The sequence below is a fragment of the Balaenoptera borealis genome (genome assembly GCF_965194805.1).
Source record: "Balaenoptera borealis genome assembly, chromosome: 1".
Lineage (NCBI taxonomy): Eukaryota > Metazoa > Chordata > Mammalia > Artiodactyla > Balaenopteridae > Balaenoptera > Balaenoptera borealis.
This window is the reverse complement of record NC_138860.1, coordinates 136,228,992-136,254,705: the sequence shown is the minus strand read 5'-3', so window position 1 is coordinate 136,254,705 and position 25,714 is coordinate 136,228,992. Positions and strand designations below refer to the sequence as shown.

General features: G+C 39.3%; 1 protein-coding gene across 1 annotated transcript in view; it reads left to right on the top strand.

Annotated features, from left to right (window-relative positions):
• Positions 1 to 25,714, top strand: part of IL12RB2 (interleukin 12 receptor subunit beta 2) — a 91,445-nt gene that overhangs the window by 39,632 nt on the left and 26,099 nt on the right. The window contains 5 exon segments of the mRNA XM_082360021.1: positions 4,547 to 4,766; positions 18,700 to 18,869; positions 18,871 to 18,901; positions 23,979 to 24,077; positions 24,168 to 24,326. Of these exon segments, the coding sequence (XP_082216147.1) occupies positions 4,547 to 4,766; positions 18,700 to 18,869; positions 18,871 to 18,901; positions 23,979 to 24,077; positions 24,168 to 24,326 (679 nt within the window).

The following is a 25,714-nucleotide window of genomic DNA, read 5'->3' as shown; positions in this document are numbered from 1 at the left end:
ATCCTCCAATAAGCCTATGCTGCATATAGAATTATCCTCATTTTACAGATGAGGAAATTGAGGCTCAGAGAGGTGAAATAACTTGCCCAAGGTCATGTGGCTGATAGGTGGTGGAGCAGAAAAGCAAAAGATCTTCCCGAATAACAAGAACCAAGTCAGCAGTCTTCCAAAACTAAAAAAAACCAAAAAAGTCTTCACAGATAAAGCTGTGACTAATAAGTGTTCAAACTGCCCAGCTTTCCAAGGGATCTTGATTACAGACTCTCTTCTCTGATACAGGCTAAGCTCTAACAGTTTTTTAAAAGTTATTATTTGCATCAGGGGAAGTAAAATATTGCTTTATTATAAGTACAGTAGTTTTTTTGAAGTCCTAAGAGGAAATGATATATCAATTCACAGAAACACCTTTCCTATAATATACTTCAAAACACAAATGGGGCACGCATTCACAAATGCATCAGACTTTTGTCCTTTCTTGGATTACATTCACCAAGTTATTTTTGATGCTGAAAGCCTTTTCAGACAGCAGAATTCTTATAATGGTTTATGAGGGAGCTGTTCACTCTTTGCTTCTCAGACAAAACGAAGTCAGAAAGGCTACATTCACTAAGTTTAGATCATTTTCCACAGGACAGAGCAGAAAGAAGACTGACGGGAGAGAGGCAGTGGACAGCTTTTCCTTTTTAGTGTATTCTTACCAGTAGGAGAGGGTGACAACAGCAGGACCACTGGCTTGAAACCCACTCTCAGCACTACCCAAGAAGGGACAAGAAGTACCCTGTCTTTGAGATGCTCCCAGGGACCCCAGACTCCGTCTGGGTATCGCCCTCCTCTCTCACATCCACCAGGGGGCGCACTAAAATCTCACATTACTTTTCTGTAGGGACTTTTTTTTTTAATTTATTTTTTTAAACATCTTTATTGGAGTATAATTGCTTTACAATGGTGTGTTAGTTTCTGCTTTATAACAAAGTGAATCAGTGAATATACATACGTTCCCATATCCCCTCCCTCTTGCGTCTCCCTCCCACCCTCCCCATCCCACCCCTCTAGGTGGTCACAAAGCACCAAGCTGATCTCCCTGTGCTATGCGGCTGCTTCCCACTAGCTATCTATTTTACATTTGGTAGTGTATATATGTCCATGCCACTCTCTCACTTCGTCCCAGCTTACCCTTCCCCCTCCCCGTGTCCTCAAGTCCGTTCTCTAAGTCTGCGTCTTTATTCCTATCCTGCCCCTAGGTTCTTCAGAACCTTTTTTTTTGTAAAGGTTTTTTTTTTTTAAATTATGTGTAACAGACAAAGTTATTTAAGTCAATAAATTTTTAAGGAATTTCACATGTTCTGATTCTTTCCACTGCCAATCACCTTAGTTCCTCCAAACTCATAGTCTTCAAGATAAAATAGCCCTTTCAAAAAGAAGTTATCATGTGAGTCAGCCCACAGTTCTTTTAGTTAGGCTTCTTTGATCTCCAGTGAAATATGGACACACTTCAAAATTCCCCACCTGTAACCTTTGGGATCCAATTTCCTCAAGCGATTTACTTTAGGACCATGTTCAGGAGATGGATCTACCTGCAGAACCTTTTTTTTTTTTTTTAGATTTGTAGGGACTTCTTGAGTCAGTTTCTTAACCTCTCTAAGCTTTAGCACCCTCATCAGAATGGGGAGTTATAAGGAATAAATGTGACAATAGATGTAGAGCTCCTGACTCATGGTATGGCCCAATAAATGATAGATTCCCCCTTCTCACCAACCCAAATAAACAAACACTAGAGTAAAAATAAATTTATCTGAGAAGACCCAGCTGGCTCCTCAGGCCAAGGTTTTTTTCGGTTCAGAGCTTCTCTCCTTCTGACTCAGGGCTCGTTGGCTCTGGGAAAAAAGAATTCTGGATCTCCACCCTCCCCAAATTGCTGACCTCATGCCCACTGTTGATGTTCCAGTTGCTTTGCAGCTCTGGGCCAGAAGGGTGAATGGGGATCCAACTATGCAACATGGCGCTCATACTCACCAGTTCATTGTCTCAGGCTTGCCGATAGAGGGAGCAGTGAGTCAGAGTGGAGGGGTCACGAATCCAGAAGTCAGGAGCCCTGGATTCCACTCTCAGCCCCTCTGTCTGTCCCTTGAGTGGCCTTAAGCAAGTCATCTCTTGTCCCCAGAGCTTAGTTTCCCCATTGATAAAATGAAACACTGAATTAATTGTTAATCTGTAGAATCCCTTCCTGTTCTGGGATGATATTCCATTCCATCAGGGCCAGGTGTCATCGAGGGGTGATGGATTATATACATGATTTGCAAACTTGATGTTACTGGTTTTTTTAACCAACCTAATCAAACTCTTTTTAGTTGCTTCAGGAGACTGAGTGCCCCTCCAGCTAAATACCTGTTTTCCCACTGGCTCATTGAACTCATTGAATCTTTTATTCTATGGACCCTGCTGGACAAGTTAGACCCATTTTCCAGTTTGGTTAAGGAGACCAGTTATCTGAGAGATGTTAACGTTTATCGCCAAACTGGAGCTTGACATTTTATACAAGCATAACTCAAGGGATACCATATTTATTTGTCTAACTCCTTGGCCCCATCCTCACCTTCTCACTGATATTTGCAACTCAAAAATAATCCAAGGTGGATCCAAGCCCTTCCCTGCCCTCTGGGAACATTTACTTATCTTTCCAACCCACAGGTCTGTTTACTAGATCACTGAGATCAGCTGGATTTCCACAGCGGTCTCTAGGTGGGTTCATTGGATCCAAGAGGACTTGATGTTTCCTCCCTTCTGTCAGCACTCTACACTGCATTGCATGAGATTGCTGAGGTGTCTGTGAAGGACAATGAGCTGGTGGTAATACAGGCTGTTTCCCTATTGTCCCTTGGGTCCCTGGCAAGAATGGGGAGCTTTGTGAGCCCAGTTAACTCTTGGGGAGTGCCTTTGGGTGGGGTGCCTGGGAAGGGGGTGACAGTCCTCCCTCTGGAGCTGCACAAGGGACAGGGAGGGAAGAATGGAGTGAGAGAGAGCTGAGGGAATGGTCTTCCCTAGCCAGCTTTTGCTTTAATTTATCTTGTTTTTTCTCCTGTGACAAAGGGCATGTTTATTAATAACAGTTCAGAACATCACAATGTCAAAAGCACTCACTTGTTTTAATCCACACAATGGGCCTATGAGATCAGCTGTGATGGACATTTGCAGTGCTAACTTTCTTGGTTCTTGCCAGGACACAGGATGTCTTCTAGGGAACGGCTGAACATGCACCCAAAAATGCCCCCAAGAGCATGGCACTCACCCAGTGTGTTGACCATGGTTTATGATCCAGTCTTGGGCCTTGTGGATACAGAAGGGTACATAGGACATGATCTGCATTATTCAAGCTCCTAGAGCCTGAAATATAAAAAGCTGGATGTTCATGCATTAATTTATAGTGAGAATTGCAGCTGTTGGGCCAACCAGAAGGCTTGAGTCAGCAGATAGGAACATCCTCTCCCAGCATGCTAATTATTTCAGAAGCCAAATTATAATCAGAAGGCCAATTTTTTCACTTTAAGTGAAAGATACAAATTTTAAGTGAACCAGATGTTCATGTTAGCCCAGCCTCTCCTGACACATAAAGGACGATAAATGACATAGGAAACCAAATTATTAAAAGATTGCTTAGGGAGCAGGGAACCAGAGAAAGGGGCATTTGCCAATCCTAAGGTGTGTCTTTCAGTGGCTTGAGGCCACCCCACACCCCATGGAAGTAAGAGCCTTGTCAAGAAAACTGTGATGCTTAAGTCTGGTGAGCAATGCCTTTCTCTCCCTGCACTAGGCATCGACAGACACTGCCAGCACAGGCCTTGGCAACTCCCCATTTCCAATGCTTCTGTTTCCCATGGTCCTTGTCCAAACAGGGTTACAGTACAAATAATTAGTTTTCTGCTTACTTTCTGGGATTGTTCCCAAGCCATCTCAACTGGAATTCTTGCAGTTCCAAAACTTGTTAGTCACACATTTATAAACAGTGTCTTAGTTTCCTAGCACAGATGGCTAATCCAATTCACTAAGTATGGATTTTACTAGTTTAGCTCTTGAAAAGCTTGTTTTTGATTTCAGGAGCAGCATTGCACTTTCTTTATAAAAATACATACGTGTGTGTGTTTCACAAATTTGGAAATGGAGACTCAGAGGGTCTGAATGTCTTGCCCAGGGTCACACAGCTGGTGATTGGTAGAGCTGGAACTCAAACCCAGATCTTCTGAGTTCAGATCCCTCACTTGTTCCATTGAATGTAATTGAGTTTTCTCCCATTAGGAAGTGTCACTTTGAAGCAAGAAAGGAAAATCAATATGTTTTTAAGAATTAGCTTTAAAAAATGTTAACTGATTTTTTTTTCTAAGTGGGGGGGCTGGGTGGAGACATGAAAGTGTGCAGTGGAGGAGATGAGAAGATGTAAATAAAAAGGTCACTCCAATGTAGCCGCCTGCTGCTGGCAGTCATGAGGTCCTAGCATAGAGCATCCAGTGACCTTGTCTAAGAGTACATAGTAAGTAGATGTGTTTTGTTGCAGAATCTGAGTCTATCAGAGGCAAAAGGAAAAATCCTCCACTATCGAGTGACCTTGCAGGAGGTAGCAGGGGGGAAAGCCACACTACAGAACATCACAGAACACACCTCCTGGACCTGGGTCATTCCCAGAACTGGGAACTGGGCTGTGTCTGTGTCTGCAGCTAACTCGAAAGGCAGTTCCCTGCCCACTCATATTAACATAACGGACCTGTGTGGGGCAGGTAAGTACCAAATTTTCTTTAATATTGCTTGAAGGAAATTGTTTTACTAATCTCTTATCTCCCTCAGGTCCAGCTCAGGGCCTGGTATGAGTAGCACAGGAGTTTAGAATTTGGAGTCAACAGCCTTCAGAGGCTATCTGAAATTTCCATTTAGCCAGTGAGTGTCCTTGGACAAGTGAATTAACACCTCTGAGCTTCAATTTCCCCCTCTCTAAACTAGGGATTTTATTACCTGAATTGCAGGTCATTGTGAGATTAAATACAGAGACTAATACATAGCAGGTGCTTAATAAATATTAGTTAAGGAAATATTCGTTACATTAAACTGAACACTAATATCTGGCTAATTTTTCTAGAAGCAAGAATAATATGTGTTGTCAAGTTCTAGAAAAAGCATACCTATAGTCAAAATATGTTTTAAAACCAATAGTATTAAAATGAAATTCTGGCTGTTATGGAACTATAGTACAATTTTGCTATAATACAGCTCTTTATTACACAAATTTGGATATGTATCCAATTATCTACACTGAAAACCTCCCAACTAGCTATACACATTTTATAGTTGCATCCCCTGAAAACTAACTTAGGATATAAGCCCGTAATTCATCAAAAAAAATAGATATTAAAGCTATTTCTCAAGATCTGTATAATAAAAGTATTTCAAGTCAAGATCATTGGCCTAACTTTTTCAAAAAATGCCTGATAGAATAAAACTCTGTAATTAGATCCTTCCTTAAAATTCAGTGTAACAGTTTATCCACATGTGAGTCTAGCAATTATCATTTTGAAGAAGCTTCTACCAAAAATGATTATCTTATAGACACTGTCAAATCTTGGTTATATGTCATTTCAGTCATACATCTGTAAATGTAGAGGTAATATAGTAGATAAAAATACAAATAAATATTGATATAACCTTGGGTTGGCATATGAGTTAGGAATCGCTCTTAGGAGTAAGAGTTGCTCTTACCAAAGGCCTGACTACAGTGACTTATTTATTCTCTTGTATAAAAGAAATTTGGAGGTGGACAGCCCAGGGCTAGTGTGACAGCTTCATAACATTGTGAGGACTCCAGGCTCCTTCCTTCTGTACCCGCTGCCAAGTTGACTTCCATCTGCAAGATGGAAGTGGTCCAGGATGGCTGCTGGAGCTCTAGCTGTTTCCTTCTAGGCAACAGAAAAGAAGAAGGGAGAAGCCTCAACTCTCACTCTTGAGGAGTTTTGCCCCAGGTCACACAACTCTTGCAGTCATTGACCCTAACTGGTCACCTGATCACACCCAACTGCAAAGGAGGCTCAGAAATACATTGTTCCCTTGCTAAAGAAGATGAGGAGAGGGTATTTGGTAGGTAACTGGTAATCTCTGCCTCATGTGGGGAAGGCATCTAAGGCAGAAACCTGAAGGAAAAGATGGATTAACTATGGGGAAAAAAAGCTTAAACTTTATGCATAGTAAAGTAAAAAATTTTAAAACACCATAAATAAGGCTTTAAAATGCAAAGAGCAATTTAAGAAAAGTGTATGCTACATTTTTGGCAAAAAGAGGATTGATTATCTATATATATAAGTTTTCAAATAATAAGAGATCATGGGATATGAACAGGCAACTCAAAACATAAATATAAAATAAAAATAATAATAAAGATATGAAAATGTTTAGCCTAGTTAGCAATCAATGAGATGCAAATTTTGAAAAAACATGAGAAATCAAACAAGACCGAGAAAGAGTAAGTAGAATTAGCATAACCTATATTGGTGAGAGTGTGGGGAAAAGATAACCTTGTATACTGCTGGCAGGTGTGTAAATTGGTACAACTTTCTGAAGATAAAGTTGGCAATTTGTAACACTAACAAACTTTAAATATGAACATATCTTTTGATCAAGACATTTTGCCATTAGAAATGTGTCCTCGGGACTTCCCTGGTGGCGCAGTGGTTAAGAATCCACACGCCAATGCAGGGGACATGGGTTCGAGCCCTGGTCCAACAAGATCCCACATGCTGCGGAGCAACTAAGCCCGTGCACCACAACTACTGCGCCTGTGTGCCACAACTACTGAACCCCACGTGCCTAGAGCCTGTGCTCCATAACAAGAGAAGCCACCGCAATGAGAAGACCGTGCACCTCAATGAAGAGTAGCCCCCGCTCAATGCAACTAGAGAAAGCCCGTGCACAGCAATGAAAACCCAATGCAACAACAACAACAACAAAAGAAATGTATCCTAGCAAATAATAAGGCATGAGCTTAAAAAAATGTCAGCACAAAAATGTTTGTTGAAATGTTTTTGAAATAATGAAACACCTCAAACAGCCTAAATATTTAATAATAGACGATGGATTGGTTAAATATATCATGACCCTCACCCATCTTAATCCCACTCCAGCATTAAAGTGATATTGTAGCTATGTTTTTATTGGCGTGGAAAGATGCACATAATAAGTGAAAAAGTAGGCTTTCAAAAGTATACATGGTGTGATGTCATTTAAAATATATATTTACACAAATACACATTTTAGCATAGTAAAAAAAAACTAGGAGAATGTACATGGAAATATTAACAGAAACCATATCTACAATATGGTATTACAGGTGATTTTTATATTTAAAATTTTTTTCTTCAATGAATAAGTACTATGTATATAATTTTTAAAGGGGATTCTGTTGGGGGGAAATTGAGATCTTACCACTGTTTAGTATCCTGCTCTTGTTAAGATGTAGTATGTCAAAATACGTTACTTCTTTAAACCTCACCGCAGATGGGTCTTGAGGATATAAGCCTCTTGAATTTTCTGGGCCCATTCCAGCTTCTTTATTTAGATTTGGAAACAGCTTCTCAAAATGACACATTCATTATTTTAGAGTTGGCCTCTACATTATTGATTCAACAAAAATTTATTGAGATTACTATATAAGGTAACTGGAATTCAGCAAGAGGTAAAAAATACAGTCATGGTCCTACAGTTATTTTTGATATTTTGTCCAGTGGGAGGGGTAGACATATAAACAAGTAAACTGCAGTACAGGATAAGTGTAATATTAGAGGTGTGCACAGGGCACTCTAGGAACAGAGAAAAGCTGAAGCATGGGCTTGGAGACGAGGCTACGTGTGAACAGAAATGGAGAGACAAGATGGTGTTAGCCAGGCGAAGTAGTGCAGGTGTGCGGGCGTGAGGATTTGCTTTAAAGTGAGATCTGAACAGGCATATAAGTTGAAAAGGAGAAGTGGGGTGGGAAAGCGTTGAAGGTAAAGGGGAAAGGGGATCATTAATGGAATGAAGTTCCTGGGGAGCTGAAAGATGATGGGATCCAATAGCAAAAAAGATGTAAGAGACACACTTCTTCCTCTCAGAATGGAAGGTGTTAAGTAAGGGTGAGGCTCAATAAGGAGGAACGTGGAGGGGTGGTAAAGTAGAATATTGAAACAGTTCTCTAGAACCGAGCTGTGGCTAAGAGGGTCCTAGTCCCAGAAATCTCAAGAGCCTATTGTCTCTCCTAAGGCCACACCTACACCATCCAATAAGAGTAGTTGTGCACCCCAGCGAGACCTGGAGGACAGATTTGCAAACCACATGGTCCCATCCTGGAGCCCTCTTGTCTTGTGCAAATTCTGCATGGTCTGTAGGAATAGTGTACCATGATTTTTGTCTTCCTCTCTTTCAATATATGTTCACACTACTCACATAAATAGCTTTCCTTCTAGGAAGAGAAAAATAATGCCCCAAGAGGCAGAATTATGTTGATTTTGAGAAAGTAGGGACAACTTTGTTGTAAAAGGTATATGCCACAGCATTGCATATCAAGAAGCACTAGAATGATTTTGTTGGTTTATGATGAAAATTGAATGTGTGCTAAACCCACCAGTCAACAAGTAAAACATATTTAATATTTCAGACCAGTCCCTGAGCTCAAGAATTCTTGAAACTATGGCAAGAAACAGAAAGCAGTACAGCCATAAATAGAGGCCCACACAGATGTCAGAGACTGAGGCCCCAGGAGGTGACGTAACTTGGCCAAGATCATATACACAATTAGTGGCAGAGCTGGACTGAAAAACCAAGCCACCTGTCTCTTAGTTGGGCACTTTTTCCAAATACCTTATGACTTCATAACTCTATTTAGAAGTTCTCAGTGAAAATGGAGATGAGAAGTCGAATGATAGAGGCTAAAGGAATAATTTTGGAAGGTGTCAGAGAGGTGAGTTGTTAGCAGAGTTCTAAAGGAGAGAGCATGCCCTGGCTAACATGATGGGGAGGAAATTCAGGCTGGTTCCTGGCAAGTGTGGTGACTCAGAGGCTGGGCAATGCCAGGTTGATTTACTTAGCTAATTGCAAAGAGAGCAGTGGTTAGAAAGGCTCTTTGGCTATTTTAGCCCATCATCTGGCAAAGGGTCTTGCAAACCCTAGTTGCTCAATACATATTACTGAATGAATACATTTTATTCTCCAAAACAAAACAAAACAAAAGCAAACTTGTGACATAGCCAGAAAATAAGATACCAAGGTAAATGAAGATAAAGAACCAGGGCTGGGGAATTCCAGTTCCTGGCAAGGTAGCCAACACACAGGTTCCAGGCTCTCACCACCAAACCCGCCCTGAAGATGCCACAGGAGAGACAGGACAGGATGGCTGAACGCCTGTGGATGGGTAATAGTGATGAAGGGGGAGGGCTGAGGTGGCACTTGCTGGTTGCACTCCTTTTTCTTCCCCTTGTTGCCCCGAGATGTCCATTGCCTGGACATTTTTACTATGGGCAGGAAAGTCTGGAGGGCAGGGCAGAGTAACTGCAAGGAAGCCCTGGAACCTGACAAAGAGTGCCTGAGATTTTCTTCTGCCACCCACCCCATGGCCTGGCAATTATAGAAGAGAATAATAGCCCCACTCCCCCATGAAGAGCAGTGCCATCCACAGAGACATGGGTAGGTTCTGGAGCTGCCAGGTACAGCTACAGGGAACAGGAGACAGGCAGAGCTTAGGGTGAATCACTACAGGCTCCCTGGCTTTCCTCTCTGAAAAGCTCCTCCACCCCACCTAAACTTACCTGGGGGAGCATGAGCTCTGGCTAAACTTTCACTCCTCCCCCCACAGAAAAATAAAGGCCAAGGCTGCTGATCAATCCAAGAAAATAAAACATGATCCCAAAGGAGAAAATTAGTAGAAATCTGAGGGGCACAAATTCTGAGAAAGAAAGGCAGCAAATGGGACTACCTGTATCATAGGAAGTATAACCAGCACAAGAGAAAGAGCAAGAGTTTAGAATAAGCATAATAAGTATCCTTAGAAAGATAAGAGAGGATGCTAGGAACATAAATCAGAAATAGGTGGTTGTGGAAAAGGCCCAAATAAAGAGATTCAGCATGGAAAGTTCAGTTGTTGACATAATGAACTCACCCAATGGGTTGGATTGCAGAAAGGACTCATCTGAAGATTGAAAGAGTATGTGGAAGATTGGATGAGAAACTCTTTGAAAAGTCATCAAAAGGGGAAAAGAATCTGAAAAATGAGAAGACTTAAAACACTGAAAGAATAAAAAGAGAAGTAATGACAACCATCTAAAAGGAGTCCCAATAAGAGAAACAAAGTAAATGAAAGGGAAAAAGTATTCTAAAATATTTATCAAGAATCTTATAGAATGTACTATTCTGATGCAGGATGTCAATAGTGGGGGAAGCGATGTGTGTATGGAGGCAGGTGTGTATGGAGGCAGGGGTGTATGGAGGCAGGGGTTTGTGGAAAATCTCTGTGCCTCCCACTCAATTTTGCCGTGAACTTAAAACAGCTTTAAAAAATAAAGTCTATTAAAAAAGAAAGAAATAAGAAAAGAAAGGAATATGAGTGCAGAATGATCAAGCAGGTGTTGCTCCCAAAAATACAAAGATGGATCAGTATCAGAAAAATGCATCAATGTAATTCATTACTTTAATACCGAAAGAGAAAAAAGAGGATATGTTCTTAACAGATGTAGAAAAGTATTCAGTAAAACAAAGTTTTTAGTAAATAAATAGTATTTTATAAAAATCTATTTGAAAGCTATGAATAAAAGAAAACTTTTTAGCTTTGCTAAGACTTTCTACCAAAAATATGCAGCAAGCATCATCGTAATAAAGATATGTAGGAACATTCTCTTTAAAATTACAAGATAAAAGCAAAAAAAAAAAAAAGGAATAAGATGCAATTCAAAGATTGAAAAGAGAAGATATTTTAAGTGTACAGCTAATACGATTATTATGAAATTTTAACAAAGGCAATAGACAAATTATTAGAACTAATTAGAGAGTTCAGCAGGTCTGCCAGAATAAGAATAACACACACAAATTAATACTGGAAAAAGCAATAGAAAATAAGATGCCACTTAAGTAGCAAACTAATAGTATAAAGTGTCTAGAAATTAACCTAAAAAAGAATGCATTAAAACTTTAAGGAGGAATTTTTGAAACTCCATTAAAAGATATAAAAGGAGACCTAAATAATTTCAAATAGACAGCATACTTATAAATGGGACAATTTAACATTGTCTAAATTGAGCTATAAATTTAATATAATTCCAATAAAAGTACCAGCTGAAATTTTTGAGGACTCTGATAAACTGATTCTAAAAGCTATACGGAAGAATAAAGTTTCTTGAATACCCAAGACCACTTTGAAAAAAGAAGAGCAAAATGAGGAGGGACTTTACCCACCAAATAGTCAGGTGTCACAGAGCCTCGTAATGTAACCAGTGTGTTCTGGTGAAGAAGCTGACCTAGACACAAACCCATGAATGTGTGGAACTTGGTGTGGGACAGGGATGAAACCCCATTTGGAAAAATTGACTCACTGTGTGGTAAAAATAATAAAGTTTATTCCCTTAAAAAAAAATACCATTTAGCTAGATTTGAATTAAAAACCTGAATGTGAAAGGTAAAACCAAAAGCCAATGGGCGGAAATGTAGTTTAGTATCTTTGTGACCCCAGAATGGAAGGATTTCATAAACAAGACTCAAAATACACAAACTGTGGATAAATTTACCCACATCAAAGTATGTATGTGCAACAAACACATCAGAGATTGAAAGGTTGGAGTGAGATATATTTAGTGTTGAAAACTAACAAGTGATTAATATCTAGAATATAAAAGCTATTTCTGCAAATCAGGAAGAAGACAGGAAACACAACAGAAAAAAATGAGTGAAGTATGAGAAGGGGAAAGTCAGACAGTGAGTAATATGGGAAGAAAAGCTCAGCCTCATAAGAAATCAGAAAATAAAAATAAAACCACAATTAAATACCACCTTACATGTACCAGATTGGCAAAATGAGAAAGTCAGAAAATACCAAGTGTTGGTGGGGAAATGAGAATTTCTTATGCTTTTCTTGTTGGAGTGTCAAATGATTGACTATTTTAGAGATCGACCTGGCTGTATTTAGTGAAATAGGTGAATTTAGTCTATAATCAAGAAATTCTGTGCATTTAGAGAGAGAGAGAGAGAGAGAGAGGCTTTTTTTTTCTTTAATTGGAGTATAAAATAAATGCAGAGGAAATAGGCAAACTACCTGAAAAAGAATTCAGAGTAATGATAGTAAAGATGATCCAAAATCTTGGAAATAGAATAGAGACAATACAAGAAACATTTAACAAGGACCTAGAAGAACTAAAGAGCAAACAAACAGTAATGAACAACACAATAACTAAAATTAAAAACACTCTAGAAGGAATCAATAGCAGAATAACTGAGGCAGAAGAACGGATAAGTGAGCTGGAAGATAGAATGGTGGAAATAACTGCCGCAGAGCAGAATAAAGAAAAAAGAATGAAAAGAATTGAAGACAGTCCCAGAGACCGCTGGGACAATACTAAGCACACCAATATTCGAATAATAGGCATCCCAGAAGACGAAGAAAAAAAGAAAGGTCTGAGAAAATATTTGAAGAGATTATAGTTGAAAACTTCCCCAACATGGGAAAGGAAATAGTCCATCAAGTCCAGGAAGCGCAGAGAGTCCCATACAGGATAAACCCAGGGAGAAACATGCCGAGACACATATTAATCAAACTAACAAAAATTAAACACAAAGAAAACATATTAAAAGCAGCAAGGGAAAAGCAACAAGTAACATACAAGGGAATCCCCATAAGGTTAACAGCTGATCTTTCAACAGAAGTTCTACAGGCCAGAAGGAAGTGGCAAAATATATTTAAAGTGATGAAAGGGAAAAACCTACAACCAAGATTACTCTACCCAGCAAAGATGTCATTCAGATTCGACAGAGAAATCAAAAGCTTTACAGACAAGCAAAAGTTAAGAGAATTCAGCACCACCAAACCAACTTTACAACAAATGCTAAAGGAACTTCTCTAGGCAGGAAACACAAGAGAAGGAAAAGACTTGCAAAAACAAACTCAAAACAAGCAAATGGTAATAGTAACATACATATCAATAGTTACCTTAAGTGTAAATAGATTAAATGCTGCAAACAAAAGACAGAGACTGGCTGAATGGATACAAAAACAAGACCCATATATGTGCTGTCTACAAAAGACCCACTTCAGACCTAGGGACACATACAGACTGAAAGTGAGGGGATGGAAAAAGATATTCCATGCAAATGGAAATCAAAAGAAAGCTGCAGTAGCAATACTTATATCAGACAAAATAGACTTTAAAATAAAGACTATTACAAGAGACAAGGAAGGACAATATATAATGATCAATGGATCAATCCAAAAGAAGATATAATAATTGTAAATATCTATGCATCCAACATAGGAGCACCTCAATACATAAGGCAAATGCTAACAGCCATAAAAGGGGAAATCGACAGTAACACAATCATAGTAGGGGACTTTAACACCCCACTTACACCAATGGACAAATCATCCAAACAGAAATAAATAAGGAAACACAAGCTTTAAATGACACATTATACCAGATGGACTTAATTGATATTTATAGGACATTCCACCCAAAAACAACAGAATACACTTTCTTCTCAAGTGCACACAGAACATTCTCCAGGATAGATCACATCTTGTGTCACAAATCAAGCCTTGGTAAATTTAAGAAAATTGAAATTGTATCAAGCATCTGTTCCGACCACAACGCTATGAGACTAGGTATCAATTACAGGAATAAAAACTTTAAAAATGCAAACTCATGGAAGCTAAACAATATGCTACTAAACAACCAAGAGATCACTGAAGAAATCAAAGAGGAAATCAAAAAATACTGAGAAACAAGTGACAATGAAAACACGACAACACAAAACCTATGGAATGCAGCAAAAGTAGTACTAAGAGGGAAGTTTATAGCAATACAATCCTACCTCAAGAAACAAGAAAAATCTCAAACAACCTAACCTTATACCTAAAGCAATTAGAGAAAGAAGAAGAACAACAACAAAAAATCCCAAAGTTAGTAGAAGGAAAGAAATCATAAAGATCAGATCAGAAATAAACGAAAAACAAATGAAGGAAACAATAGCAAAGATCAAGAAAACTAAAAGCTGGTTCTTTGAGAAGATAAACAAAATTGATAAACCATTAGCCAGACTCATCAAGAGAAAAAGGGAGAAGACTCAAATTGACAGAATTAGAAGTGAAAAAGGAGAAGTAACAACTGACACTGCAGAAATACAAAGGATCATGAGAGATTACTACAAACAAATATATGCCAATAAAATGGACAACCTGGAAGAAATGGACAAATTCTTAGACAAGCACAACCTTCTGAGACTGAACCAGGAAGAAATAGAAAATATGAACAGACCAATCACAAGCACTGAAATTGAAACTGTGATTTAAAATCTTCCAACAACAAAAGCCCAGGACCAGATGGCTTCACAGGTGAATTCTATCAAACATTTAGAGAAGAGCTAACACCCATCCTTCTCAAACTCTTCCAAAATATAGCAGAGGAAGGAACACTCCCCAACTAATTCTACGAGGCCACCATCACCCTGATACCAAAACCAGACAAAGATGTCACAAAAAAAGAAAACTACAGGCCAATATCTCTGATGAACATAGATGCAAAAATCCTCAACAAAATACTAGCAAACAGAATCCAACAGCACATTAAAAGGATCATACACCATGATCAAGTGGGGTTTATCCCAGGAATGCAAGAATTCTTCAATATACACAAATCAATCAATGTGATACACCATATTAACAAATTGAAGGATTAAAAACCATATAATAATCTCAATAGATGCAGAAAAAGCTTTCGACAAAATTCAACACCCATTTATGATAAAAACTCTCCAGAAAGTAGGCATAGAGGGAACTTACCTCAACATAATAAAGGCCATATATGACAAACCCACAGCCAACATCGTTCTCAATGGTGAAAAACTGAAACCACTTCCACTAAGATCAGGAACAAGACAAGGTTGCCCACTCTCACCACTATTATTCAACATAGTTTTGGAAGTCCTAGCCACAGCAATCAGAGAAGAAAAAGAAATAAAAGGAATCCAAATTGGAAAAGAAGAGGTAAAACTGTCACTGTTTGCAGATGACATGATACTATACATAGAGAACCCTAAAGATCCTACCAGAAAACTACTAGAGCTAATCAATGAATTTGGTAAAGTAGCAGGATACAAAGTTAATGCACAGAAATCTCTTGCATTCTTATACACTAATGATGAAAAATCTGAAAGAGAAATTAAGGAAACACTCCCATTGACAATTGCAACAAAAAGAATAAAATACCTAGGAATAAACCTACCTAAGGAGACAAAAGACCTGTATGCAGAAAACTATAAGACACTGATGAAAGAAATTAAAGATGATACAAACAGATGGAGAGATATACCATGTACTTGGATTGGAAGAATCAACATTGTGAAAATGACTATACTACCCAAAGCAATCTACAGATTCAATGCAATCCCTATCAGACTACCAATGATATTTTTCACAGAACTAGAACAAAAAATTTCACAATTTGTATGGAAACCCAAAAGACCCCGAATAGCCAGAGCAATCTTGAGAAAGAAAAATGGAGCTGGAGGAATCAGGCTCCCTGACTTCAGACTCTACTACAAAGCTACAGTAATCAAGACAGTATGGTACTGGCACAAAAACAGAAATATAGATCTTTGGAACAGGATAGAAAGCCCAGAGATAAACCCATGCACATATGGTCACTTTATCTTTGACAAAGGAGGCAAGAATATACAATGGAGAAAAGAGAGCCTCTTCAATAAGTGGAGCTGGGAAACCTGGACAGCTACATGTAAAAGAATGAAATTAGAACACTCCCTAACACCATACACAAAAATAAACTCCAAATGGATTAAAGACCTAAATGTAAGGCCAGACACTATAAAACTCTTAGAGGAAAACATAGGAAGAACACTCTTTGACATAAATCACAGCAAGATCTTTTTTGACCCACCTCCTAGTGTAATGGGAATAAAATAAAAAATAAACAAATGGGACCTAATGAAATTTAAAAGCTTTCGTACAGCAAAGGAAACCATAAACAAGGCGAAAAGACAACCCTCAGAATAGGAGAAAATATCTGCAAACGAAGCAACTGACAAAGGATTAATCTCCAAAATATACAAGCAGCTCATGCAGCTCAATATCAAAACAACAAACAACCCAATCTAAAAATGGGCAGAAGACCTAAATAGACGTTTCTCCAAAGAAGACATACAGATGCCAACCAACACGTGAAAAGATGCTCAACATCACTAATCATTAGAGAAATGCAAATCAAAACCACAATGAGGTATCACCTGACACCAGTCAGAATGGCCATCATCAAAAAATCTACAAACAATAAATGCTGGAGAGGTTGTAGAGAAAAGGGAACCCTCCTGCACTGTTGGTGAGAATATAAATTGATACAGCCACTATGGAGAACAGTATGGAGGTTCCTTAAAAAACTAAAAATGGAACTATTATATGACCCAGCAATCCCACTACTGGGCATATAGCCTGAGAAAACCGTAATTCAAAAAGAGTCATGTACCACAATGTTCATTGCAGCACTATTTACAATAACAAGGACATGGAAGCAACCTAAGTGTCTATAAACAGATGAATGGATAAAGAACATGTGGCACATATATACAATGGAATATTACTCAGCCATAAAAAGAAACGAAATTGAGTTATTTGTAGTGAGGTGGATGGACCTAGAGTCTGTCATACAGAGTGAAGTCAGAAAGAGAAAAACAAATACTGTATGCTAACGCACATATATGGAATGTAAAAAAGTAGTACTGATGAACCTAGTGGCAGGGCAGGAATAAAGACGCAGACGTAGAGAATGGACTTGAGGACACATGGGGGGAAGGGGAAGGTGGGACGAAGTGAGAGAGTAGCACTGACATCTATACACTACCAAATGTAAAGTGGATGGCTAGTGGGAAGCTGCTGCATAGCACAGGGAGATCAGCTCAATGCTTTGTGCTGACCTGGAGGGGTGGGATAGGGAGGGTGTGAGGGAGGCTTAAGAGGGAGGGGATATGGGGATATATGTATACTTATAGCTGATTCACTTTGTTGTACAACAGAAACTAATGCAACATTGTAAAGCAATTATACTCCAATAAAGATATTAAAAAGAATTTTTTTAATAAATTGGAGTATTGTTGCTTTACAGTATTGTGTTAGTTTCTCCTGTACAGCAAAGTGAGTCAGTTGTACATATACATATATGCACTCTTTTTTAGATTTCCTTCCCATTTAGGTCACCACAGAGCACTGAGTAGAGTTCCCTGTGCTATACAGCAGATTCTCATTAGTTATCTATTTTATGTATAGTAGTGTATATATGTCAATCCCAATCTCCCAGTTCATCCCACCTTTCCCTTCCCTCCTTGATAACCATAAGTTTGTTTTCTAATCTGTGACTCAATTTCTGCCTTGCAGATAAATTCATCTGGACCATTTTTCTAGATTCCATATATAAATGATATATGATATTTGTCTTTCTCTTTCTGACTTAACTTCACTCTATATGACAATCTCTAGGTCCATCCACGTTGCTGCAAATGGCATTATTTCACTCCTTTTTATGGCTGAGTAATATTCCATTGTATTAATATATATGTACCACATCTTCTTTATCCATTCCTCTGTCAATGGACATTTGGGTTGCTTCCATGTCCTGGCTATTGTAAACAGTGCTGCAATGGATATCGGGGTGCATGCATCCTTTCAAATCATGGTTTTCTCTGGATATATACCCAGGAGTGGGATTGCTGGGTCATATGGTAGCTCTATTTTTAGTTTTTTAACAAACCTCCATACTGTTCTCCATAGTGACTTTACCAATTTACATTCCCATCAACAGTATAGGAGGGTGAGAGAGACACTCTTGCACAGGCACACACGAGGACATGCAAGAGAATGTTCATTGCATCCTTGTTTGTGTTGGCAAAAAGTTGGAAGGAAGCTACTGCTTGTCACTTGGAGACTGGACAAAGACAGGGTTGAGGCAGCAGTCTGAAGGAATGAGCTGGATTTTCATATAGCAGCAGGATGGATGTATCCTGGAAACATAATGTTGAGTGAAATAAAAAGTTAGGAAATGCATTAGATATACTCCAAACATGTTTCATGAAAATGCAACACACCAGCACAAAGCAACACTAATTCTCAAGGACACATATATATGTAAATAAACATACGGGAGGTGGATTAGAAGGATGCATATTATATTCACTAGAGCAGGTACCTTTGGGGACACAGAAATGGGAAGTGAAATGGAAGATGAAGGGGAAAATAATTTCATAAATAACACTACATAGGGTCCTGGCACCGATGCCAGTTCTCCAAGATCTGAGAAGCTGGATGAACAAAATCTGTGAACCTGAAGTTCTTTACAAGAAATCGGTTCTTGCTACAACTTTGCTGGGTTGAGTTGTTGTTTTTTATGTCTTTATCCACTGTGATTTTATTTTTATCCTTCCCCCTCTTTCCCCATAAAGGGTTGCTGGCTCCTCAACAGGTCTCAGCAAACTCAGAAGGCGTGGACCACCTCGTGGTGACATGGACACCTCCGGGGAAAGCTGCCGCTGCTGTGCAGGAGTATGTGGTGGAATGGAGGGAACTCCATCCAGGGGCCAGCACGCAGCCCCCTCTAGGCTGGTTGCGGAGTCCCCCCCTACAACCTGTCTGCTCTGATTTCAGGTACTAAATTATTCACCTTCCTTCTAGAGGGTTTCTAAGTTCACCTTTTTTGAGGAAATTGCAGGCGGGAACCCAGAGTCATGCCTTCAGTTACAGGCAGCTGCATGAGAAGAAGGATAGTGATGACCTAGAGCCCATCAGGATGCACCACTGCAGCCATAGAATATACTCACAGATTGACTAAAAACTCTAGAATTTATGGAAAACTCATGTGCCTGATACAGTGCCGTATAAGATGACTGAATAATGAACCCAACAAGCATGGCTGAGAGCTAAGTAGTAACCAGTCAGTGTGATGGACACCTTGAATTTGGGAGTTCATTTAATTTTGAGAACAGTCATGTGTAGCAAGATTTATTATACCCATTGTACAGATGAGGAAACCAGAAGATCTTTCATTTCCAATTCTGCTACTTATTATTTGTGTGATAACAAATCCAGAATTATCTATATGATAATTGGTGTCTCTAGTCCTCAAATTCTGAATCTGTCAGTGGTTAAAATCAAGTGATAGAAAGTGTCAGAAAATATATTCAAATAATTGGACAGAAGTTAATCAATGTCTTTTCTTTTTTTTTTTTTACAATTTCATTTTACCCTTGGAGCACATCCTAAATTTCTGTATCATACAATATGAATTTAAACTAAAAAGAAATCTCACAAATAGTCAACCATTCAATCCTGAGCATAAACAACATTGGACAATGGGAAAACAAGGTAGCCAAAGGCTCGTTTCATCATTTTTATAAATGATTGCTGTGGTGCACATCTTCCTCCCATCAGAGTCTGACACTTGCCCTTTAGCTTTCATCACAGCAATCCCTAAATGGGGCTTGCTATTCCTGACCAGTGAAAAGAATCTTAACCTCTTCTCTCAGAGGAGAGATCTAGTCCTAGTCACGCTGCAGGCAGTTGACATTTGCCAAGCAAACATTAAAAGGCAAGGTCTCAGGTTTATTTTTTTTCAAGTTCTTAATTCACGAACTCTGAAGTCTTACTCTGTCTGTTAGCCACAGTCAACTTCTTCTTTTTTTTTTAAATTTATTTTATTTATTTTTATTTTTGGCTGTGTTGGGTCTTCGTTGCTGCACACGGGCTTTCTCTAGTTGTGGTGAGCAGGGGCTGCTCTTCGTTGCGGTACGCGGGCTTCACATTGCGGTGGCTTCTCTTGTTGTGGAGCACGGGCTCTAGGCGTGTGGGCTTCAGTAGTTGCAGCACTGGAGCTCAGTAGTTGTGACTCGCGAGCTCTAGAGCGCAGGCTCAGTAGTTGTGGTGCACAGGCTTAGTTGCTCTGTGGCATGTGGGATCTTCCCGGACCAGGGCTCAAACCCGTGTCCCCTGCCTTGGCAGGTGGATTCTTAACCACTGCGCCAACAGGGAAGCCCCACAGTCAGCTTCTAAGATTGTTTTGTGTTTGAAGTACTCAGAGACCTCCCTTACTTACCGATGAATATGTTACCAAAAACCTATTAGTAGATATTTCTTCTTATTTTAATTTTCCCAGAGAGAAATGGTATTATTTGCATATCAAAGTTAGGTTAGTTAGATGGTCAGTTGCTTGAAAATCTTCTTCCAGGATGAATTTCAATGAACAAGGCATGGGTACATGTGTGCATGTGTGTGTGTGTGCTGAAACATTCAGAACATTCAGAAGCCGAAACTACAGTATTGTGCTCCTTCTATTTTTCTCCTAATTGTTGTTCTATAATAATTCAAAATCATCATAAGATAATTAACACTAATCAGCAGTATCACCCCAAATTAAAATGTTGATAAATGTATCTTCTGTATGGCAATGGACGTGTTAATTTAATGTGTTAAAAATGTCAATGTGATTTTTAAAGTATAAGTTCAGCATAGAGGTTAAAAGTTTTGCAGCCAGACTATCTGGGTTTGAGTCCTGGCTCTGTCACTTACTAAATTGTATGATCCAGGGCAAATTGCTTAACTTCTCTGTGCCTTGGTTTCCTAATCTGTAAAATGGGGGTAGTATCACCTACCTCACTGGATTACTGTGAAGACTAACTGAAAGAGAAAACGTTTTGAACAGTACCTAGCACATTTTAAATGCTTAATAATTTAGCTATCATTATTATTATTATTATATGTGATGGAGCTAAGATTTTAATAGGTTTTCAAGCTCTAAATCCCATATTTTCATTACACCATGACAACTATTACACCTGACCAAAGGATACACACACCCTGCTTAAGGAGACAAGACTTCCACAAATGAAATAAACAGAGGGCGCTGCATGATAATACACGAGCCAGTCCTTAACTGTGTGCCTCTTTTAGAGTCTAGCTACTCAGACTTCTAGTGGGTTGTATTCAGTTTTAATCCCTGTACTTAAAAAGAGTGCTGCCTGGATAACCCAGTGAACATCAGAGGAAAGTGAGTAAGCCATTAGGGGTCTGGAACTTTTAATGTGGAAACCACTTAGCCCATAGAAGAGAATTCTGGATTGGGGCAGTGGGGGGTGGTTGACGGCCGTTACTGGCTTCGACATGTATATAAGAAAGAGTATGTGTCCTTTGTTGTTTTGGAGAGCATAACGAAGGCCCCCTGCATAAAAATTATAAGAAGACAGATGTCAGCTCAATTTTGAGAAAGAACTTTCCTTATACTTGATGGTCTCTAATAGGACAGTTGATTGCCCCTCAAGGCAGTGTGTTCTCTGTCCCTAGAGTTGTTGCAGTAGAACCATTTTTCCTTTAGGGCTGTTATGCCCATCAAATCAGATGAAACAGTGGATAGAAAAGGCATTTACTGAACTCTAAACTGCTATATAATTGTAAACACTTATTATAAACTGTATTAGGATTTACCCCTTTGGGATAGTTTGAACTATATAGTCCCTACAGTTCTTTCCTTTTAGAAATTCTATATTCTACACACAATGCATAAAATAGATGACAAGAGAGAATGTTTTCCATACTTAGGAAGCTAAAATGTTTCCTAAGTATGACATATTCATTTGAAGAAAATGAATAATACTGGGTAAGATAACTATTAATTCAAGTTGTTCTCCCACTTGAAAACACTTGATCAACTATGAGTCTGTGTTGAGGTTATGTTCTGGAAATAAACACTTAAAACTTAACTCATACTTATCGTGAATTCAAAGTAACCCTCTCCAATAAGTAAGATGACTTATTGTCATCAGATCCTTACCAGTCTTTTCCCAGCATCTGGCTGGGGCCGAGTTGGGTGTTTTGGAGCAGACGACAGTAAAGTCCACCTCCTGGATTATAAGTTGGTGGGGTCTAGGCTAGAAACAGTCAGTCCTGTCTTGTCTTGCTGAAAACAGTTCTGACCTTATAGAGACACTCCTTTTACAAATATGTAGACATCACAGTGCCTAGAAAACCTTCCCTGATGCCTAGCTACTTGGGCCCCTCTTCCGTATGGTCCCATCATACTTCCTCTGTGATTACTCCTCATTGCTGATCATTTAATGTTTGCCTTCTCCCAGACTTAATAGGTGAATTTAGCTTTCTGCAGAAAAACCACCTAAGAGGTGGTTTATAAATGTGAAGACAGAGCCTTTGCCCAAGCGTGCCAGGTATATGTGTATGCATGGGGGTTTCAAGATATAAGCCTGGAAGTTGGGGCCAGACTGTAGAAAGAAATGAAAATGTTAAGAGTATGGGCTTCATCCACCAGCAGCAAAGGCTAAGGAATTTTTGAGGTAGGGAGCAGACAATGATTAGGGGGTGTTCATGTAAGAATTAGCCAGTAAAACAGGAGTTCTTAAGGTCAGAACTGGGGAACAAGCTTGCTAGGGCTCTGCTCTTCATAGAAAGGAAAATGTCAGCTAAGTTATGGAGCCACATTTTCCTCCCTCCTCCACGAAGGGTAGGCTGTTCATAAGAAGGAACCCACAGCTTCTGATGCAGCAGTTCCCCAAGGCCTCTGCCCTGAACTTACACTTTGCATGGCAAAATGCAATGAAACCATTTGCCTAATGAGCTCATCTGGAGCTCCCACATGGCACGGTGGTTGGTGGGTCCCTTCCAGAACTAGCGACAGAGCAGCCAGGAACCAGCCCCTCCCAAATGAAATGATTCTATATTCCGTGTTGCCCTTTGAGCTTCTGGGTCTGGAGGCTACCCACAAAGCATCTTTGGATTACAGGACTAAGCTGATTGCAGCCTTGCTCCATTTCACTTGGTTCATGAATACGAGTTGGAACTCACCCATGGCATGAGTTTTAATTTCCTCATGGTCCCTTCTGACGGTACTGGTTGCACGTCTGAGCTTCATGTACTACCTACTTGCTGGAATATTTAAGGGACAATGGATTTTTATATAACACACACACTAGTAAATTATTTTGTGATGTAAAATTCTTCTTCCCAAAAAAGAAAATGTTAAACCCTGATCAATTGTCAGTGTAGGGGACCAGACCTACCTATGGCAGGGCATTGAACAACATGGGAGAGAGTCCTTACCCTGACCACATGAGACTGTTAGGTACAGTTAGGTACCTAACAGAAATAATCTTTTTCCTTTAAACTTTCATTGGGAGTTTAAAGATATGTCATGGGCAGTATCTATGAGAGGGGCCTTTTCTTTACAGGAAGTAGAAATCTGAGATTCATGGACATAGGGAGTTTGGGAAGGGAAGAGTGACTTGCCAATAAACTTCATGACTGACAGAAAACTGCCAAGTGTGGCACTGTAAAAGCTAGGAAGGAGTATTAACATTCCCAGGTATCTTCCTAATCTGCCAAGCTGTGAAGCAACTGAGATCTGAGTGGAACATGGCGCGAGGAGGGGGGGAATGGGGGGAACAAGGGGGTAGATTGCACTGAGCGCGCCTTGATTAGTCATGCCTGAATGTGTCATCCCATGCTGCCCTGTCAGAGCCTAATAAGCATCTAGGGAATTAGAAGAGCCGTTCAGGTGCTATGCCTGCAAAACACCACGCTTACTTTTCTGTAAACAGCAAATAATTTATTTGTAAAAGTCAAAGTTTTTCCTTGAAGGTGAGTTTTGTTTCAAAAGCTGTCTGTGTGGTTTTCTTTAAATCCTTGTTTCACCTGGAATAGCGTCTGTCTTTATGTCTTGCAGAAAACATAAAACCCTACATCTGTTATGAAATCCACGTGCATGCACTTTCAGGGGACCAGGGAGGATGCAACTCCATCCGGGGTAACTCTAAGCACAAAGGTGAGTCTTGGGACCTTTTGCCCAATTTTGCTGTAGTTTAGTGGTTTGGATTTGGAGGGTGACAAAAGCCTCCTGTGTTCTACTTCACAGCACCATTGAGTGGCCCCCACATTAATGCCATCTCAGAGGAAAAGGGGAGCATTTTAATTTCATGGAACAAAATTCCAGCCCAGGAGCAAATGGGCTGCATCCTCCATTACAGGATATATTGGAAGGAACGGGACTCCGATTCCCAGCCTCAGCTTTGTGGTATGTGTGAGAAACAAAAGCAGCAGGGTCTTTCTTGTTTAGATGTTGGGAAAACACAAGTGTGTGCAAGTGCTAGCACCATACCTGGCACTTAGTAGGTGCTCCATAAATATATGTGAAATTAATTGAATGAAGAAAAATAGACATCTAAACACACACACACACTCACACACACAAAGTTACTGAATATGTGTTACGTGCCAAGCAAATTGAAGAAATGAAGTTAATGGACGAGGCTCTCAAGGAGCTTACTCATATGGGGAGATAGCATTTCAAAAAGCAATAAGTGTACTTTGATACTATTATATAGACCCTTGAGGCTTGCAGGAAATGAATTTGGAGAATCTTCGAATCCCCACATTTGCAAATACCATCATAGCATATTATTTTCTCCTTAAATGGATAAAATACAATTTAAGTAACTCCTTATGACCCGTGATTATGCTGTAAGACTAAAGCAATTAAATTCTGGCTGGAGCATTATCTCAAATGATTTCATCACTCGTTCACCGAGCATTTCCAAGTCACTTGCCAGATTTAATGTTCTAATCTTTGATTTACTCAGTTTTGTTTTGTTTTTCCTGGCTTGAGCTTCCCTTTAGTATTTCATAGGCAGCTGGCTTTCTTTCAGGAGCATTTATCATAAATAAGCAACCATTTTATTCCTTCATGAGAACTGTTAGGTCCAAGAAGAATGTAACAAAGCCAGCCTGAGATGTAGGTGTCAGAGAGCTGCCTGCAGAGTGATTTTTACCTGGGAAACTTGAGGAATTGGTCCTCTCTCTTGACCTTAGATCTGCAGTACTGCTTTTCTAAAAGTTATGACTTTTAAAGCTAATTAATTTCTTATTATATAAATAATACTTGTATATAGTAAAAGCATTCAAATAGTTCAAAAAGATATAAAGTGGAAATTATCCCTTCCTCCATACTTAGGCTGTTAGCAGTTCTTCGTGTGTTCATCCAGAAAAAAACTTAATGCATACACTAGCATACATTTGGGATAACCATCTATATTCTGATCTGCACCTTACTTTTGCCTCTCAATAATACATACTGAGATCTTTCCACATCAATCCATGTGGACTTGTCTCTTTCTTTTTTTAAACAGCTTTATAGTATTCCACTATAAGATCTTACAATAATCAGCTTAATAATCCACCATTGTTAAATACAGCGGATCACTGAACAGAACTGCTCCCCACTGTCGGGGTAAGTCAGTTCTGAAATGCACCTGCAAAGGTGATGAATCAATTGATCTCATCATGAGCCATTTGGAATACTTCATATGAAATTTGCTGCCCCCCAATTTTTCATTTTGACAGAATTTAAACCAAGATGCTTATTTACAACAAGATCAGCATGGTTAGATGATTCTTAAATCTGCT